The sequence below is a fragment of the Bison bison genome, unplaced genomic scaffold (assembly GCF_000754665.1).
Source record: "Bison bison bison isolate TAMUID 2011002044 unplaced genomic scaffold, Bison_UMD1.0 scf7180017864042, whole genome shotgun sequence".
Lineage (NCBI taxonomy): Eukaryota > Metazoa > Chordata > Mammalia > Artiodactyla > Bovidae > Bison > Bison bison.
The window spans coordinates 1,936,424-1,951,244 of record NW_011494614.1 but is presented as its reverse complement, the minus strand read 5'-3'; the positions used below and the strand labels follow the sequence as shown (position 1 = coordinate 1,951,244).

Genomic DNA, 14,821 nt, shown 5'->3' with positions numbered 1-14,821 from the left:
CTGGTCTTACGTTTAGATCTTTAATCCATTTTGAGTTTATTTTTGTGTATGGTGTTAGAAAGTGGTCCAGTTTCATTCTTTTACAAGTGGTTGACCAGATTTCCCAGCACCACTTGTTAAAGAGATTGTCTTTAATCCATTGTATATTCTTGCCTCCTTTGTCGAAGATAAGGTGTCCATATGTGCGTGGATTTATCTCTGGGCTTTCTATTTTATTCCATTGATCAATATTTCTGTCTTTGTGCCAGTACCATACTGTCTTGATAACTGTGGCTTTGTAGTAGAGCCTGAAGTCAGGTAGGTTGATTCCTCCAGTTCCATTCTTCTTTCTCAAGATCGCTTTGGCTATTCGAGGTTTTTTGTATTTCCATACAAATTGTGAAATTATTTGTTCTAGCTCTGTGAAGAATACTGTTGGTAGCTTGATAGGGATTGCGTTGAATCTATAAATTGCTTTGGGTAGTATACTCATTTTCACTATATTGATTGTTTGTTTTTGCCTTGAATAACTGGAAAAAAGGAGTTGCTATCTGCAGAAATGAGAAAGATGAAGATCAGAATTATTTGACAGAAGACCATAACTTTAAGTTTGAGGTATTTATTTAAATCCAACTGGGATTGTAAAGTACGTATATAGATGTATATGTATACCTAATCTGGAGTTAAGAAGATTCAGACCAGAGATGTGAATTGGGATTTCAGTTTACAGATTATTGAAAGCCATGAGACTAGCTGATATCACCAGAGAAGAAAGCATGGGTTAAAAAAAGAAATAAATAAAACACGCAAATGCGGAAACACTCCACTAAGAGATCAAGAAAAAAGACAGATGAGAAAGTGTAATAGAGAGCAAGAGATAGAAGCTCGGGGTGTATACAAGAAAGTGATCATAATGATTGACTGAAGAACTAAATCTGAATAAGGAAGGAAAAATACGTGCAGAATGAAGAAATTTAAAATGCTGATATAATTCAAGTACATGGTAATTAGGAGTATTAGTGAGAGTGACCTGGTATGACAGCAGGTTACAGTCAGATAATAGCCTATTTGATACTGAGATTATAGGGTGCAGTTTCGGTTAGTAACAAAGTCTAAGGCATGATCATAAGAGCAAAAGGTTTATGCAGAGTAAAAGCCAACATTATCAGGGAGAAGGAAAGTCAAACAATTTACGGTTCACAATGTTAGTTGTATCATCTATATAGATTTTGAAATCCCCAATTGTAATAGTGGAGATAGTGACAGTGACTTTAAAGGTGAAATCTTTGAGACATTAGAGTCAGTGATGCAGAAGTTGGCAGGTGACTACATAACGGAAACGTAACTGATGATAGAGTCTACTACCATGATATGAGAGGCTGTAGGGAGAGAGAATAGTCTGGTAGCATCAGTGAACAAGGAAGATACTTATGGTTTGATCAATGTGGGAGGGAAAATAGAAGCCTGGTCCTCAATTAAGTACTACATCTCAGATGACAGTTAATAGAAGGCACAGATAAAATCTTATGGATATCCATTCATGATGATCCAAGAGTTCCAGAGAACTCAGTGGAAAGATTATAGGAATTGAGAAGGGGTTGTGGAAAGGGGAGAATCAGGGACAGGGAATACGTTACAGAGATTAAGGGATGAAAAATGAAAGTGATTGAGAGCGAGTACAGATGTAGAGAGGGGTAAAGATCAATTAATGATAGCCAGTTACCCCTTCCCCTGTGATCTTCCCAACCCAGGAATTGAACCAGGGTCTCCTGCATTGCAGGAAGGTTCTTTACCAACTGAGCTATCAGCGAAGCCCAAGACGTCATCAGGACACCAATTCTCTTATTCATCCTATTGTACTTGGTAAAAACCAAAAGTGGGGATCTAGATGGACTTTTGTAATAGAAACTTAAGCTGAGAATAGATAATTCTTTTGTTGCTGTTGCTTTGTTAGTTATTGATCCCTCCGTCTGCTATAACTTTAGGCTGGAAATCTGAGACACATGCAACTGACATCAATTTGTTGCATCATTATTATTTATATAGCTTTAAAAAAGTACCTTGTGTCATATGTTATGTCCATATTTAAATATATCTTTATATTCCAAATTAAGACTATATCCCTACCTGGTAATTAACATACATTGTTTTGATTTATGGGTAGGTGGTTTGAAGGAGGTAAAAGAGTGGGACATACAGATACAAGTAAAAAAGTCCTCTTCAACTGAGACACAAATATTACAGTACACAAGTATCCCAATGGTGCTCCATTTGGAACCATAAGTATGGTTCATTTATATTTCTGTCTCATGTAATACATTACAACAATATTCCTGTGCATTTTCCAAAAGTAATTTAAACCATTTATTCCTACAGAATTTGTGGCCTAACTACCAGTTGTTTACTCAATTCTCTCTCACGGATTTACGTAAAAAAACAAATATTAATTTTGTTCAGGACATTGTGCCCAGGTTAAAAAAGATATTACTCCTTAAGCAACCTTGACAGTTATGTGTGTCCACGTGAAATACAGTTCTGTAAAATGAAACATAAAATGAGACATATGTTGGGTAGGACTTGTAGAAATGCTATTGTTTTTCTTGATAAAAACAGAAATGAAAGTTTCTGATTCTCCCATTCCCCTAACCCGCACCTCTTTCTGCCTGATAATAGCTGAGGAGGAATGGAAAGAAGCCTTGACTTCTGATGGTTGGGAGGAGATGCCATACTAGTCCTGAGCTGCCTCCCTCAGTATTTCTCCAAAATTATCAAACATTACATAATATATGGTCATTACTGTTTATTCGCTATAGTCTATGCTATAGACTGAATGTGTCCCCCAAGTTTCTTATGTTGAAACCCTGCCTTCTCTGTGATTGTATTAGGAAGTGAAGTGAAGACTTTGAGAAGTAATTAGGATTAGATGAGTTCATGAGAGTGGAGTCCTCATGAATGAAATGAGTGCCCTTATAAGAGTCATAGAAAATCCTGCTTCCTCTCTTTGTTCTCTGTCACGGAAATCACAGTGTGCAATGCAGAAGAGGGCTCTCACCAGAATCTGACCATATTGACACTCTGAACCTCCCAAACTGTAAGCAATAAATTTCTATTGTTTTGTAAGCCACCAACTCTATTGTTACAGCAGCCCAAGTTGACTAAGACAGTCCAATAACATAGCAATTTTGTTTGTCACTCTACTAACTTCATATAGACACAAGAACTTTAGAGCTCAAAATTTTCAGTTTGGTTTTGTGATTTCCTCTATGTTCTGGGCTTCACTCATCATTGCTACATGTAGAGTTACTGCCTCCCACTTAAATGCCCCTTATTTGTCAAAAGAATAGAGCTGCTTTTTCCTAAAATGCCTATGAGATCATTGGCACTGATTCTGGTATCTGAGCACAGGAAGAAGTTTGCATTAAGAAGTGAATTTTGCAGTGATAAACACATGATGTTGTATTGAGGCTAACACTCTGAAAAAATAATTGGCAAGAAAATATGATTGCCTATAAGGTGGCATTTCAGGACTCCAAATCCATGCCAACTGAAGCTCTAGCATTTCACAAACCAGATGTATTCCTTTAAGCTTTCTTCTCAATAGTAATACTATTAGACAAAAAACTAGGGCTATAAATTAGAGTTATAAGAAATGACTAACAGCAGCAAGAAAAAATATAGAATATAAATATTAGTTAAGGTACAGAGATGAGTAAACAACATTTAGAATAAGGGATAGAGAAGAATCTGCTGAGTTAAAAAGACAAACAAAATACAATGGTTATGAGAACCTTGGAAAGGTCACAGATAATCAAATATCAATGCAAACACAACCTTTTCTCACTAATTTGTTTCCTACTCTAAGGTTTATATATTTTTATGAACCACTGTTCAGATATTTTACTATAAATTTTCACTTAACCAACTCATATACTGATTTTCTATTCTATATCTGATTTTAAACCCACAATAAATAAGTGCTCCATGGAATCCATCCTCAGTGTGGTTATGGGTCACCCTAACTCCCGCGTTCTGGAGTCTAGTGACGTACATGATTCCATCATCTCTTAATATATCATACTGACAGGTGATGACATAGGTCAGGGGCAGATTACGCAATTTGTTGTCATCAGCCAACAAGGGAGCCGCCCTCACATCTAGAAACCCTGGATACTTTTGCCAGCTTAGAATTACCATAAGTTGGACTGTTATAAAAATGCCCTTTCTTAAACTTCTCAGGGAGCAAAGAACTCCAATTAACAAATTTGAACAGATTGCTTGATTCCACTGGTACATGTTGATTGAAGAACATGGCTTTTTCAAGTGATCTGTCCGTGGTAAAGTATCCACTCCACAATCTGACCACGAATGATTTGGTCAGACCAAGAAAATTTGAGTTTTCCCGATATGATGGTAAATCCAGATCAAGAGACTGAAGGGCAGGATAAATTAAAGACTGGGTCTTGAGTTTGATCTTGACATCTGGGTCATCTATGAGCTGAAAATAATTTAAAGTTGATTAAATAGTAATTTCATTTAAAAATACATTTTAAATTTAAAAACAATAACTGATATGAGTTAAATTCAGAATCTCAAAAAGATAATCGGAAACAAGAAATATATCTCAAAGAACATTCCAATTTTCAATTATATCTAAGACTAGGTGTATTACTTAAATACTATGAACATAAACAGTGATAGAACCCAGGTCTCCTGCATCGCAGGTGGTACCATCTGAGCCAACAGGGAAGCCCACTACTTTCCTTATGGATGGGTAAAAAGGCCATCTAATCTGTGATTAAAAAGCAAAATATATACTCTTACTGCTAAGAATGGCAACCAGAGGAAATTGATATATTTTAAATAAAATTTTTATATACATGTTATTACATTAACAGAGAGTCCCTTGGACTGCAAGGAGCTCCAACCAGTCCATCCTAAATGAAATCAGTCCTGAATATTCATTGGAAGGACTGATGCTGAAACTGAAACTCCAATACTTTGGCCACCTAATGCAAAGAACTGACTCATTGGAAAAGACCCTGATGCTGGGAGGAGAAGAAGGTAGGAAGAGAAGGGGATGACAGAGGATGAGATGGTTGGATGGAATCACTGACTCGATGGACATGAGTTTGAGTAAGCTCTGGGAGTTAGTGATGGACAGGGAAGCCTGGTGGGCTGCAGTCCATGGGGTCACAAAGAGTCGGACAAGACTGAGTGACTGAACTGAACTGATATCAACAGGCAGTAACATTTAAGGAGAAGATCATGTCATTAGGAATTCTAATTCAATGCTGACACTAAACAACTAAATCCTAGGTAAAAGTCTAATTGATTTTAATGTTTAAGTGTTTCAAATATTCAGATTAGTGCATTAAGACAAATGTATCTATAAATTAATATGCATATATTTGGGGTGTACTAAAATTTTTCCATCAATAGGATGTATAACCCAAAATATTTGGGAACCAGTAATACTGAGCAGATGACACCACCCTTATGGCAGAAAGTGAAGAGAAACTAAAGAGCCTCCTGATGAAAGTGAAAGAGGAGAATGCAAAAGTTGGCTTAAAGCTCAACATTCAGAAAATGAAGATCATGGCATCTGGTCCCATCACTTCATGGGAAATAGATGGGGAAACAGTGTCAGACTTTATTTTTGGGGGCTCCCAAATCACTGCAGATGGTGACTGCAGCCATGAAATTAAAAGACGCTTACTCCTTGGAAGGAAAGGTATGACCAATGTAGATAGCATATTCAAAAGCAGAGACATTACTTTGCCAACAAAGGTCCATCTAGTCAAGGCTACGTTTTTTCCTGTGGTCATGTATGGATGTGAGAGTTGGACTGTGAAGAAGGCTGAACACCGAAGAATTGATGCTTTTGAAGTGTGGTGTTGGAGAAGACTCTTGAGAGTCCCTTGGACTGCAAGGACATCCAACCAGTCCATTCTGAAGGAGATCAGCCCTGGGATTTCTTTGGAAGGAATGATGCTAAAGCTGAAACTCCAATACTTTGGCCACCTCGTGCAAAGAGTTGACTCATTGGAAAAGACTCTGATGCTGGGAGGGATTGGGGGCAGGAGGAAAAGGGGACAACAGAGGATGAGATGGCTGGATGGCATCACCGACTCGATGGACTTGAGTCTGAATGAACTCCGGGAGTTGGTGATGGACAGGGAGGCCTGGCGTGCTGTGATTCATGGGGTCACAAAGTGTCGGACATGACTGAGCGACTGAAATGAACTGAACTGAATACTGAGCATGGGGCTTACCTGATGGCTTAGATGGTAAAGAATCTAACTGCAGGGCAGGAGACCCAGGTTTGATCCCTGGGGTGGGAAGATCCCCTGTAGGAGGGCATGGCAATCCACTCCAGAATTCTTGCCTGGAGAATCCCATTAAGAGAGGAGCCTGGCAGGCTGTAGTTTATAAGGCTGCACAGAGGCAGACACAACAGAAGCGATTCAGCAAGCACACACACAATATTAAGCATTGCATTTTAGGAGATGTTTCTATGTACATTTGTATGGTTCCCACATTGAAATGGCCCAGAATGTCTCATAGATTAGCTTCTCTAACTGTGGTCCCTAGATGCCTAGTACTCAAATGACCCAGGGATTTGTTAGAAATGAAAATTCTTAATCCTAGCCCAGACTCACTAAATTAAGTTGGGAGGAACCAGCAATGTGTGTTTTGTCATCTTTCGGGTGATTCTGATGCAAGGAAAAATTTGAGCTCCACTGGTGTAGGTCATAAACAGTAATTATTGAAACCATATGTACTCTGGTGATGCTCAGAGTAAAGTATAATGGCTAGATGAAGTTCATTTCTGAAAACTTGATATAGAGTTGAAGACATCACAGGACCCTGACATTCTTTCCTTTGATATAAATATGACATTTTACACACACACAGGCATATGTGAGTGTACACACACACACACACACACAGGCCTGCAAAAGCAAATGGCAACAATGTTTATTTTATTTTATTTAGATCAAAGGAATTAGAACTAGTTAGTAGAATAAAATATTTAAAAGTTCATTACTAGATTATTTTATGTAAAAATAATTTCTGAATTTAAATAACCAGTTCAGTGTTTTATTTCATGTAAAATTACCACATTCCGTTTATCTTGGTACCTAGTATGAAGAATGCTGTTAGATTGTTAAAGGAGTGATAATTATTAAATGGCTTCCCTGGTGGTGCAGTAGTAAAGAATCTGCCTGCCAATGCAAGAGACACAAGAGAACGTGGGTTCCATCCCTGGGTCATGAATATCCTTTGGTGTTGGAAATGGCAACCTGCTCCAGTATTCTTGCCTGGAAAATCCCATGGAGAGAGCCTGGCGGGTTACAGTCAATGGGATCACAAAGAGTTAGACGTGACTGAGTGACTAAACACGCACAATTATTAAATAGGTAGCTCACAGGTGACTGATTTAGAGTGAGTTAAGGAGATCCAATGGCAACCCATTCCAGTGTTTTTGCCTGGAGAATCCCAGGGATGGGGGAGCCTGGTGGGCTGCCATCTATGGGGTTGCACAGAGTCAGACATGACTGAAGCAACCTAGCAGCAGCAGCAGCAGCAGCAAGGAGATCCAACTAGTCCATTCTAAAGGAGATCAGTCCTGGGTGTTCATTGGAAGGACTGATGCTAAAGCTGAAACTCCAATACTTTGGCCACCTCATGCGAAGAGTTAACCAATTGGAAAAGACTCTGATGCTGGGATTGGGGACAGGAGGAGAAGGGGATGACAGAAGATGAGATGGCTGGATGGCATCACCGACTCGATGGACATGAGTTCAAGTGAACTCCAGGAGTTGGTGATGGACAGGGAGGCCTGGCATGCTGCAATTCATGGGGTCACAAGGAGTCGGACATGACTGAGTGACTGAACTGAACTGAACTGAGAAGACATACAAAAATATTTTATACTTGACCAATTAATGAAAACTTTACAGATAGCCAAAATCGTGACCTGTAGATTTAAAAAAATAATAAACCTATATTTTATTTAAAAATTTTAATGAAGTATGGTTGATTTACAATATTGTTTTTGTTTCTGCTGTACAGCAAAGTGAATCAGTTATAAATATATATAATCTCCACTCTTTTTTAGACTCTTTTCCCATATAGGCCATTTTCAGAGTATTATGTAGGATGCCCTGAGCTGTATAGTAGGTCCTCATTAGTTATCTATCTCATATGTAGTATTCTATACCAATCTCAATCTCCCAATTTATTCCTCCCTTTTCTTCCCCCTGGTAACCATAAGTCTGTTTTCTTCATCTGTGAATCTATTTCTGTTTAAAACATTATACTTTATAATTTTATAATTAAATATAACACATATGCTGCTGCTAAGCCACTTCAGTCGTGTCCGACTCTGTGCGAACCCATAGATGGCAGCCCACCAGGTTCCCCCATCCCTGGGATTCTCCAGGCAAGAACACTGGAGTGGGTTGCCATTTCCTTCTCCAATGCATGAAAGTGAAAAGTGAAAGTGAAGTCACTCAGTTGTGTCTGACTCTTTGCGACCCCATGGACTGCAGCCTACCAGGTTCCTCTGCCCATGGGATTCTCCAGGCAAAAGTACTGGAGTGGGGTGCCATTCCTTATATACAACTGTATAAGGCAGAAATGTGAAATGTAATAAATATGTTTAAGGGTCAGGGAATTCACCATGCTCTTGCACACCCTTCTTCCTCTCCAGTAACCATCAACCTATATTTTATTACATTCAATTTTATGTATTTCTTTAAAATTGCACTAGTTATATATATCAATGCAGTTAAACTGGTTAAGGCTTCCCAGCAGAGTGGTAAAGAATTAGCTTGCAATGCAGGAGATGCAAGAGACACAGATTTGACTCCTGGGTCAAAAAGATCCTCTCAAATAGGAAATGGCAGCCTACTTCAGTATTCTTGCCTGTAGAATTCCATGGACAGAGTATCCTGGTGGGCTACAGTCCATGAAATCGCAGAGTCGGACATGACTGAGTACACACACACAGCTATTCCTAGGTAAGCAATAATTGTTACTGTGACTTTTAAAAACTTATTTTTTGTACATGAGATATGATTTTACTTCCTTAAGTAAACAAAAAAAAAATTGGAGAAGATTAAGTGCTATAGAGAAAATGACATTTTTTCCAAAGGCAAACAAGGACTACATGTGTACATAAATGTATTCACACACACGCACAATTAATCCAAATAATAAAAGAAATCAAAACAATAAATCAAAATCAACCAAGAATAACTTTAAAAAATGACTTGAAGCTATATTCCACCAAAACTGATCCAAACCCAATAACGTGTACTATAAAATTACTAAAAATGGCCAAATCACTAATAAGAAAATAAAAATAAGACAAGCATCACACTTATTCAGAGCTACATTAAACTCCAGAAAAGTGCTGAAACTAAAAAAATATATGCAAGACATGTTGAGCCAAGGGTTTAATACCCAGACTGTCTATGAATTATTTTTGTTTTGTTTTTGCTGCAGGGAGGCAATTCACAACAAAGTCAAAGGAGCGAATTATATGGCTTTATTTCCAAGTAATTAGACTCATTAGAAAAGAACCTCAAGTCTTTGAGGACCACCCATGAACAGGAGGTAGTGAGCCAACCATGCGGGATCCTATCACTCAGCAACTAAACCCTTCAACTGGAAACCATGTTCCTTGTTTCCCCTGGGTTTATATCAGCTGACTTGTTCACAGGTATTTCAGTAAGAAAGAATTTGCACATCTGAATACAAGGTTACTGTATCGAATTCTGTAACTAATCAGTGTTGCTCAATTCTACCATTTCTGAAGTTCAAAACGCTTCATTCTGGCAGCACTCATGCCATGAAACTCACAATAAGACTTTTTGTCTTTCTTAGCCAGTCTATTTTGTCTTCTAGTATTTAAAATGGAAACTCCTTGACTACTCCCTCCATATTCATTCTGTTCGGGCTCTGCATTAAGCAATAGATAAAATATTAAAAACGTCTTAAAACCAGCAAGCAAACTTTGAGTAAAATTTCCAAAACAGCAGAAATTATTTAAAAAATAATAAAGATAATTATTTTCTCCTGATTAAACTTCTAAACATTCAGAGTCAATAAAAGTTTATACTTACCAAATGTGTCATAGTTTTCAAACACGTTGTTACCCACATTAATTTCCACAGCTCCTCAATATTACCCGGGAGAGGTGTGTAAACATAATATGCCCCAAGGACCCCCACGATCAGAAGCAAAATTGTCTTTCTTCCCATCATGTTTTCCAACTGCACATTCTACTTGGCAGCAAAGCAAATACACTTCTGAAATATTTGAATGTTGAAATTTCATAACAGTTTTTGGATTTATCAAAAAGTGTTATCTTACTTCTTAGACACAAATTCCATTGGTCCAATTGTCATTCTGCAAGCTGCTGGGAAATAATTAACTCAGAAAAAGTACAAAGAACTCTGTGAAATCCATACTCATATTATCTGCAGGTTCTGCCAAGTACAACAGCCTTATAATATTGCTAGGCATCAGTAAACAAACATTTGTTGCTCAATTACTTGTTGGGGAGTACTTTAACCATTAGAGAAAAGGCCACAGGAAATATAAGAAACTCAGTGTATGCTTCAAATAACAAATCTCAGAGTAGGGGAGAAAAAATATGTTTAAACTATTGAGAGCTTTTACGAAGTATGATAGATATGGTCACTTGTATCTTATATTACTTTTACTGTCTTGATACAAATAAAATTATTAGTGAAAAATGCTAAATAGGTTGAAGTTATACAATTTTTTCCAATGCAACATAAAAACTTATATTCAAACAACTTCCGTATAGGGCACAATTCAGATTTTTTAAAAAAGGAAAGGAAAAAGGAAAAATATTTTCAGCACTTTAAATCTTCATACAAGTTTTGCAGTTTTCTGTTTACATTTATTCATTCAGCATGGAATCCCCTGGATTTGAGATCTTTTAGCAAAATTAGGGGCTTTGCTGGTGGTTCAGACAGTAAAGAATCAGTCTGCAATATGAGAGACCTGGGTTCAATCCCTGCTTGGGAAGATCCCATGGAGAAGGGAACAGCTACCCACTCCAATATTCTGGCTTGGAAAATTCCATGGATAGAAGAGCTTGGCAGGCTATAGTCCATGGGGTTGCAAAGAGTCGGACATGACTGAACAAGCAAAATTAGAACACAGAGAAGGTTCTTCTTACAAAGGTCTGTGTTCTGGCTTTTTTTTTTTTTTTTCCTTGATTATAAAATCAAGGAGATAGCTAACAGTTTTTGAGAATTTACTCTGTATCCCAGGCAATGTACTAAAACAAATCTTAACATCATTGTTGTTGTTCAGTCACTCAGTCGTGTCCATCTCTTTGTGACCCCATGGACTGCAGCAGGCCAGGCTTCCCTGTCCTTCACCATCTCCCAGAGCTTGCTCAAACTTAAGTCCATTGAGTTGGTGCTGCCATCCAACCATATCATCCTCTGTTATCGCTTTCTCCTCCTGCCCCATGAGGTGGCCAAAGTATTGGAGTTTCAGCCTCAGCATCAGTCCTTCCAATGAATACCCAGGACTGGTTTCCTTTTGGATGGACTGGTTGGATCTCCTTGCAGTCCAAGGGGCTCTCAAGAGTTTTCTCCAACACCACAGTTCAAAAGCATCAGTTCTTCGGCCCTCAGCTTTCTTTATAGCCCAACTTTCACATCCATACATGACTACTGGAAAAACCATAGCTTTGACTAGATGGACCTTTGTTGGCAAAGTAATGTCTCTGCTCTTTAATATTCTGTCTAGGTTTGTCATAGATTTTCTTCCAAGGAGAAAGCGTCTTTTGATTTCATGGTTGCAGTCATCATCTGCAGTGATTCTGGAGCCCAAGAAAATAAAGTTTCTCGTTGTTTCCATTGTTTTCCCATCTATTTGCCATGAAGTGATAGGACCAGATGCAGTGTTTTTAGTTTTTTGAATGTTGAGTTTTAAGCCAGCTTTTCACTCTCCTCTTTCACCTTCGTATTAATGTGTACTCGTGGAGGACTGCTCTGGTTTCACTTTGTCCTGGCTTGCCTCCAGGAGTACACATTAATACCTTACTTGTCCCAGTCTTTAATTCATCTCAGATGGCAGATAAGCAAATAAGTAGGTCATACAAAAACAAGTAGCAGGACTTCCTTGGGTGGTCTAGTGGTTAAAAATCTGCCTTGCAATGCAGGCGACACAGGTTCCATCCCTGGCTAAGGAAGTAAGATTCCCATAAGCCATGAGGCAACTAAACCCATGTGCTACAAGTAGTCTGTGAGTTGCAATGAAAGTTCGCATGATGCAATGAAGATTCCACTTGCTGCAAGTAGGACTGGATGCAGCCAAATAAGTAAATAAAATAACAAAAATTTAAAAAGCAAGTAGCAGTGTTAGAGATGTTAACTCTTCACTAAATATCCACATGCCCCTGTGATTTTTACTTCTTTTCTCTTATAGTGAAGTGAAATTATGGAAGAAGTGCTGGCCAAATGGACTGAAAAGAAAGTCATGTGTGTCACTCCCAGAGAGAAGTAATTACAATCCATAAGACCTGGAAACTATCTTTTAAATGGTAACATCACAAAATAAAGGTAGTTTGGACTGCTAAGTGATCCAAGCGTTCAGGTCCTCAAACTCCATTAAGAATTTTCTTGAGAAGCAAGTAAATTTCATGCTAAGCTTAAAGTACTATAATTTTAAATATATCACTGTGTGCTCATATCAACACTGGTATGTAAGAACTAATACTATGAGAGATTTTCTTTCCCAAGGTCACATCATTTATCATTTTAGCTATCATTTCCAAAGCTATCATTTTAACCTAAATCTGCAGGCTTTGAGGTCTTTATCCTTGACTCTATAGAAACTAATAAGAAGTGAAAATTCATAGGAGCTAGTTATGTCCATGTAGTGTCACTGTTTAATTTTATTTGAATAATTTCTTGAATTTTCAGAACTTGCATCCCTCTTTACCTACCTATATCTGTCTTTTCTAACTTGGCACTGGGGAGGTACTAATACTAGCTTCTCTTTCCATACTCAGTTTCATCTGGGACACAGATTTACTTTGGGAAGACTGAGAGGATATTGATATAGGGGGCATCAAGCCTAAAGTATAACCAACACTACAGTTACTTGACAACATATCAAGTCTGTCTACTGCTTATCTTGAAAAAAAGATCATAGTTAAAAAGTGGTGCTGGGAAAACTGGTCAACCACTTGTAAAAGAATGAAACTAGAATACTTTCTAACACCATACACAAAAATAAACTCAAAATGGATTAAAGATCTAAATGTAAGACCAGAAACTATAAAACTCCTAGAGGAAAATATAGGCAGAAACTATCTGACATAAATCACAGGAAGACCATGATGACCCACTTCCCAGAGTAATGGAAATAAAAACAAAAATAAACAAATGGGACCTAATTAAACTTAAAAGTTTTTGCACAACAAAGGAAACTATAAGCAAGGTAAAAAGGCAGCCTTCAGAATGGAAGAAAATAATAGCAAATGAAGCAACTGACAAACAACTAATCTTAAAAGTATGCAAGCAGCTCATGTAGCTCAATTCCAGAAAAAATAAATGACCCAATCAAAAAATGGACCAAAGAACTAAATAGACATTTCTCCAAAGAAGACATACAGATGGCTAATATACACATAAAAAAATTGCTCAACATCACTCATTGTCAGAGAAATGCAAATCAAAACCACAATGATGTACCATCTCACACTGGTTAGAATGGTTGCCATCAAAAAGTCTACAAATAATAAATGCTGGAGAGGGTGTGGAGAAAAGGGAACCCTCTACACTGTTGGTAGAGGGAATGCAAACTAGTACAGCCACTGTGGAGACCAGTATGGAGATTCCTTAAAAAACTGGAAATAGAACTGCTATCAGTTCAGTTCAGTTCAGTCACTCAGTTGTGTCTGACTCTTTGCGACCCCATGAATGCAGCATGCGATGGACAGGCCTCCCTGTCCATCACCAATTCCCAGAGTTCACTCAAACTCATGTGTATCAAGTTGGTGATGCCATCCAGCCACCTCATCCTCTGTCATCCCCTTCTCCTCCTGCCCCAATCCCTCCCAGCATCAGGGGCTTTTCCAATGAGTCAACTCTTCGTGGGAGGTGGCCAAAGTATTGGAGTTTCAGCCTCAGCATCAGTCCTTCCAGTGAATACCCAGGATTGGTCTCCTTTTGGATGGACTGGTTGGATCTCCTTGCAGTCTAAGTGACTCTCAAGAGTCTTCTCTGGAACTGCCATACGACCCAGCAATCCCACTGCAGGGCGTACACACTGAGGAAACCAGAACTGAAAGAGTCATGTGTACCCCAATGTTCATCACAGCACTGTTTACAATAGCTAGGACATGGAAGCAACCTAGATGTCCATTGGCAGATGAATGGATAAGGAAGTTGTGGTGCATATACACGATGGAATATTACTCAGGTACAAAAAAGAACACATTTGAGTCAGTTCTAATGAGATGGATGAAACTGGAGCCTATCATACAGAGTGAAGGCAGCCAGAAAGAGAAACACCAGTACAGTATATTAATGCATACATATGGAATTTAGAAAAATGGTAACAATGACCCGACATGCAAGACAGTAAAAAAGACACAGATGTAAAGTACAGACTTTTGGACTCTGTGGGAGAAGGCGAGGGTGAGACAATATGAGAGACTAACATTGAAACATGTATATTACCATATGTAAAATAGATGACCAGTGCAAGTTTGATGCATGAAGCAGGGCAGTCAAAGCTGGTGCTCTGCAACAACCCAGAGGGATGGGGCAGAGAGGCA

The 14,821-nt window shown here is 38.3% G+C and overlaps 1 protein-coding gene across 1 annotated transcript; it reads right to left on the bottom strand.

Annotated features, from left to right (window-relative positions):
• Nucleotides 1-3,655: 3,655 nt before the first annotated feature.
• On the bottom strand, nt 3,656-10,438 carry LOC104985299 (arylacetamide deacetylase-like). The gene is given in 3 exon segments (XM_010835390.1): nt 3,656-4,153; nt 4,155-4,474; nt 10,113-10,438. Coding segments are annotated over 3 exon segments (735 nt in total). The 5' UTR covers nt 10,254-10,438; the 3' UTR covers nt 3,656-3,879.
• Between the last annotated feature and the right edge of the window lie 4,383 nt (nt 10,439-14,821).